Source organism: Akebia trifoliata, chromosome 3 (assembly GCF_017979445.1).
Source record: "Akebia trifoliata isolate Shusen 1 chromosome 3, ASM1797944v1, whole genome shotgun sequence".
Taxonomy (NCBI): domain Eukaryota; kingdom Viridiplantae; phylum Streptophyta; class Magnoliopsida; order Ranunculales; family Lardizabalaceae; genus Akebia; species Akebia trifoliata.
This window is the reverse complement of record NC_141377.1, coordinates 50,610,344-50,616,455: the sequence shown is the minus strand read 5'-3', so window position 1 is coordinate 50,616,455 and position 6,112 is coordinate 50,610,344. Positions and strand designations below refer to the sequence as shown.

General features: G+C 35.8%; 1 protein-coding gene across 1 annotated transcript; it reads right to left on the bottom strand.

The window, feature by feature from the left end:
* Positions 1-2,183: 2,183 nt before the first annotated feature.
* Positions 2,184-5,657, bottom strand: LOC147407747 (3-hydroxy-3-methylglutaryl-coenzyme A reductase 1-like). The gene is made up of 4 exons (XM_086436476.1): positions 4,542-5,657; positions 3,754-3,935; positions 3,298-3,644; positions 2,184-2,644 (listed from the first exon to the last, which is right to left on the bottom strand). Exons 1-4 carry the CDS (start codon positions 5,540-5,542, stop codon positions 2,402-2,404), a joined length of 1,773 nt encoding a protein of 590 aa, XP_086292602.1. The 5' UTR covers positions 5,543-5,657; the 3' UTR covers positions 2,184-2,401.
* Positions 5,658-6,112: the final 455 nt, after the last annotated feature.

Sequence of the window (6,112 nt, the reverse complement as noted above, 5' to 3'; positions counted from 1 at the left end):
CATTGTACATGTTAATAAATAATGTAGGAGACAAAATTTTCACCATCATGAGAGTTGGTTATGGGGATGAAGTAAAATCATTTTACCTACACTCATAATACATCATCAGAAAGCAACACAGTAAAATGGATCCAAAATTTCTCCTTTTTCAAGTTGGTTGAATATGCCAATCAGGCATGAGGTTCCTTTGTTGTGGCACTAATCTCTCTTTTGTCACACAATCCCTTTTTCTTAGACAATCTCTCAGTGCACGTATCCTTGTTTTCTCCTAAAGATCTCCATATTTCTCCCAAATAGACACATCGTGGGTACATGACCTCGGAAAATGTACTCCCGAGGCCAATCTTTATGTGGGTAAAGAGTCCCTCTTGTTCCCGGAAAAATCTTTGAAGCAATCAAATTGCTTCAAAATTTTGAGGAGCCCTCTCCATTGGATTACACGTGGCATTTTCAAGGAGGTATGCCAAATTTTGAGAGAAATGTAGGGTGTGAAATAAATTCAAAAAGTCATGTGTCTTATTACAAAGAGGATTCATTCAAAATTTCGAAATCTTTCTCCCCTTTGAGACTGGCAACTCTCTACATACCAAACTTTAGCCACTGAATTATATAGTACTTCTTTCTGTGGCCACTGGAATATTTAGGATAATGTTAGAGTGACCTCAAGATATCTCACATTGCATTTGCCTGACGTGAAAGTGTCTAGGAACTATAGATAAGCCACGTGTCTTATAACAAAGAGGGTTCCTTCAAAATTTTGTACTCTCATTCCCCGTTGAGACTCTGACAACTCTCTACGTAGAAAACTTTAGCTAGTTAATTATATACTATTTCTTTCAATGGTCACTGGAATATTTAGAATGATGTTGGAGTGACCTTAAGATTGTACCTCACAACGCACTCTCTTGAGTGAAAGTGTGTAGAAATCATAGATGAGAATCATAGATGCTCATTCAATGTAAGGACAGTGCGATGTGAGGTACAGCTTGAAGTCACTTATCACAACTCTATCTTTTATCTTTAGATCGACTCAAACAACTTTCTACTGTACACCTAAAAGCAACTCTCTCCAAAAATCTCATTTCCATGCATGTAAGTAAGCTATCCCAACCATACTAATTCATTTGAAATAATTTCTGTTACAATTTAAAATAAAATAAAAACATCTTATCCATTAAAATTCTCTTCAAAATAACAAATGTGAATATCTTTATCCTATGAGCAAGTACATGGCTCGATCTTGTATTTTAGCTTCATAGAGACTCTCTTTCTATCGTAATATTTTTCTTATTTTCTCCTTTAATTTTAAGAGAAAATCTAACCTCAAAAGAAATTTAAGTAATTGAATGTTCTTTTAATAATTGAAAATGATCAAAACCATAATCCTTCTTATGGTCTAAAATATACTTTAATTTATATTTAAAAAACTACTAAATTGACAAACAAATGCATTCGTTTTTAATTTCATAACCATATAATAAAATATAACCGTTTTATTCCCTCAAATCCAATGTTTGGGACAATTTTATAAGCATAAAAAACAATAATTTTAACTTTATTCTCTCCTCTTTCCTTTATCAAGAATCTCTTCAACTTTATTATATGTTCTCTTCTACCCTTTTCAACCTAATAGACCCTTTCAATTTTATTTATTCATTTTTTAACTTTTTTTTTTTTTTTTTCAATAGAGTCGTGTTGGAATGACCTCAAGGTTGTTTGATTCCTACAACACTTTCATGTCAAGAAAGTGAGATATAAAGAATAATCTTGAGGTCACTTCAGTATTATTCATTTTAACAATATTTCTCTAATTTTATTGCTTTTACTCTTCTATTCCTTTTTTACTAATATCCCTATAATTTTCTTATTTTTTTACTTTTAACTCAACTTCGGACTCATTTATCTCTATTACATTACCATATTTTTGTCTATTTTCTGTATGCTTAGATTGTTGGCATTGTTAGTAGAGTGAAGTGTCCAAAAGCATAAAATTTAAAACTAACTTTAGAATCACATTTGAGATGCTCTGATTTAAATACAAGCTGATAACATTAAATGGAAGAAAGAAAAACAGAGATCGATTACATTTTGAAACAACGTAAGAACAATGACTTGGGGGGGCCCTAATGACTCACATGGGTCATCAGAGGTTGAGCGGGCATCCCGTCACTCTCCAAGTAGCCTTTGTTTTCTTTCCCTCTGTCTTAGTCCCCCTTCCTTTACAGCCTGTTGAAGGGAAGCAGACTCACATGGTTTATAAAAGAAAAGAAAAAATAAATAAAAATACAAACAGGATTCCATCTTTTGCTTGGGCTTTCTTTCTTTCTACCCTACTTGTCTTGCCCCAAAACTCATTGCATTTTATTTCTTTACGGGCTCCTTATTTTTTTGTATTGGCCAATTAAGTGGCAACTTTAGAGACATCCTTGCTTGATCTGTTGTATTTCATGTGACTATTAACAAGCTGGCCTGCTGAGATGGCAGACATGAGAGAGAGTTCCCCAGCAAGAACTGAACCAGCAACTATGCTGGCCAAGAGCCTTGAATTTGATCCTGGTGAATCTCTGCTTGCACCCTTCACACCAAGTAGATTCAAACAAGCTGACTGAGATGCAAGTTGGGTCCCACCCCCTACTGTACCAACCTGAATATCAAAAACAAAACAAAAGAGAATATGAATTAGTTCTCAAGAAATTGCAAATTTTTTACAAAAAGGGTTCATTTCTTTTTGTTTTTAAATTGGAAAGGTGACAATTTCTTTCATGGATAAGAAGATTCTAGCTGACTCCATGTGAAAGAGAAGATGGCCTATGGAGAACAATCTGAACTTTTAATATATCTTTATTACTTTTTTATCAAAGTGGAGCAAATATTCTTTCACTGTTACACAAGAACAGGTCACATGATTCTTTGTCAGGCCAGTTTTCGTTTCCTTCTTTTGGGAAAAATGAGTGAAACGAAACTTTGCTAATAACACAACCAAAAGTTGTTTCATTTTAAAGATTGCTGTAATTTTATACAAATAAATAATACAGATACTGATAGATAAACCCCATATATATTGAATCCAGATTGAACCTCATCTTCAAAAACTTAATATGAAGAACAATCCAATGAAATATAACATTTTTTTTGGAAAGAAAAGTTCTTTGATTTTAAAGGTTGCTAGGTTGCTGTAATATTATAGGTTGAAACCATAGCTTCAAATTTCTTATATGAAGATCCCAATGAATTATAACTTCTCTTTTAGTAAGATTCGAAGTTAGAAAGAAATAGTAATGGAGTTTGATTAACTACCTCAATAGAAGGCATGGTGACAGAAACGTGAAGATCTTTTCCACCATTAACAGCTTCCATCATGGTAATACAGTGAGAGCTCTCAATGTTCTGTGCTGGATCTTGTCCAGTAGCTATGAAAACAGCAGAGACGATATTGCTAGCGTGAGCATTAAAGCCACCTAGAGCACCAGCCATAGCCGACCCAGTAAGATTCTTGAGCATATTCAGCTCTACCAAACCAGAAACTGTGGTCTTCAAAACCTTCTTCACAACTTCTTCCTTGATAATTGCCTCACAAACGACAGACTTTCCACGTCCTTCGATCCAGTTCACGGCCGCTGGTTTCTTATCTGAACAGAAATTTCCTGTTGAAACCAAAACGCAAATTGAATAGAATTAGACCAACGACAACATTACTAGAATTGGATCAAGAATAATTATTTAAAATTTGTAGAAAGGGTGGAGATTTCTAACCAGAGATTCCGATAACGTCCATGTCGGGGAAATCATTCTGAAGGAAATCAAGAACGTTCTGCACTCCTTTGGATACCATGTTCATTCCCATTGCATCGCCTGTGCTACAGGTGAATCTCATGTATAGGTTCTTCCCTGCAATAGCACATTTGACACCTTGAAGCCTTCCGAATCTGCTTGATCTGTAACCAGTTGAATACAAAGAATTAGAATGTGAGTACAAGAATCAAAATTAATTCAGCCTCAAAAACAGCATCGATTCTTCTAAGATTATTAAGCGTGGGTGAAGATTAAAAGGAAAAAAAAAAAAACAACTTTAACGAGTTAAAAATATGAAAAAGTTGGAATAAATTAAGGGTCCTCGCATAAACCAACTCATGTCAACATCGGGAAAAAAAAAAGAGTCTAACATTAAAAAATAAAAAATAAAAATCCCATTTCTTCCCTCAATTAAACAAATTCACATACGTAATCTACAAATAATTAACAAATTACCCAGAGATGAAATATGATAAATTCGTCAAAAATTAAAATAACCCATCAAAATATTTACAAAACTACGCTTAAAAAGTGAAACTTGTTCAGGTAAAAAAGGACTAAAAGGTGAAAAAAAAATTAAATCCCATTTCCCTCAAATAACGAAATTCACATAATCTACCAATAATTCACAAAATATCCAGAGATGAAATACGATAAATTTGTCAAAAATTTAAAAAAAAAACCCAATAAAATATTTACAAAACTGAGATTAAAAATTTTATTTTTTTTCAGGTGAAAAGGAAACCAACCTGTTGAAAAGGACAGATAAGGTATCAAAATTGGCTGGATCCTCCATGAAGAACTTGAGATCAGCAGCTCTCTTCGCTGTTCCAAACCTCACAATTGGCGCTCTTGTCATCCCATCTTTCAATAACACACTCGTCGCCCCACCCGAAGCGTAAATGGCCTTACAACCTCTGTTCGTGCTTGCAACCAAACAACCCTCTGTGGTCGCCATTGGCACCGAATATTGCTTCCCATTAATCAACAAAGGCCCAGCAATTCCAACAGGAATCTGAACAAACCCAATAGGCATCTCACAACATTGCCCTAAAATCGACTGGTAATCAAATCCTTCTAAAGGCAAACCCTCAAGAGATTTCCCCGTAATTCTCTGCAACGATTCTCGTCGAATCAAAGCCGCCCTCTTACAATCTCCTAGCTTCGATTCGAGTGAGTAAGATGGAGTGATCCCATCAACAACAGATTTGATGATCTCTTCGTCTTCATCCAAAGGAGTGATTACAGGTGGAGGAGGAAGAGAATCCACCTTTTTTGGAGCGATTGGTGGGAGAGGAGGGAGAGGGCATTCTAGGGCAGCAGCACAAGGACCAATTCGACTATCTTCTTTGATTATGAATCTCTCCTCATTTTCTTCATCGGCATCCTCCCACGCATCGTTTGATGCGCGAGTGATGAACGATTGGACGAAATCTATGCCGAAGAAGCCGAGAAGATAGATGAAGGAAGCTAAGAGAGAAACCAGGGCTGCGATTTCTGAGAGGGATAAAACATGGAGAGGGGTTGATGTACGGATCTTCTCACGCCATCGATGAAGAAGAAAGTAAGCAACAGAGAAGAAGAGAGTGAAGAAAACTCCATTTGTGAGGTAGAGAGGTAGAGGTAAGGCATCAGAGGCTTGTGGGGTTGGGGATTTGGTGTTTTCAAGGGATTTGATTGGGTGATGGAGAGATCCAACGGTTGGGGATGGGCGAGGGGGTTTGTTACCGGTTCGTCGTCGGACGTCCATTTTTGGTACTCTGGCAGAAAGAGAAAATGCCAAAATGAAAAACCAGAGAGAGAGAGAGAGAGATTTTGTAGAGATCTCTGCTCTGTTTCTCTTGAATCTCACAATGAACGAAAGAGAAGGAAGAGGTCTATTTATAGATACGGACGCTCGGACCAAGAAGTTCACACGTACGACCAGTAGCACGTACGAGCTCAGTCATCGCACGTGTTGAATCAGTCAACTTTTTTCATGAGCCGAATGTGCATTGCGCACACCTGCCTCTTTCCCTCCTCTTTCATTAGTTATTCTTGTACTTAATATGACTATTGTTTACAAGTGTGGATTTCTCCATTTTTGCCTGGAAAACAACAATGGCAGGATAGACTTATTCTATCAAACATATTTTTCTTAAATATGAAATTTTAATAAAATTTAGTAAAAATTAGTGTAAGTGAAATTAGGTAGGTAGTTGGTTTTATTCTAATATTAGTGTCCTCATGGATATAAGAAAACATTCAATAACAAAATATCTGATTTTGGATCAAATAATAATTGAGGAAAATGATTCGTTTAACTGACATCAAATCTTTG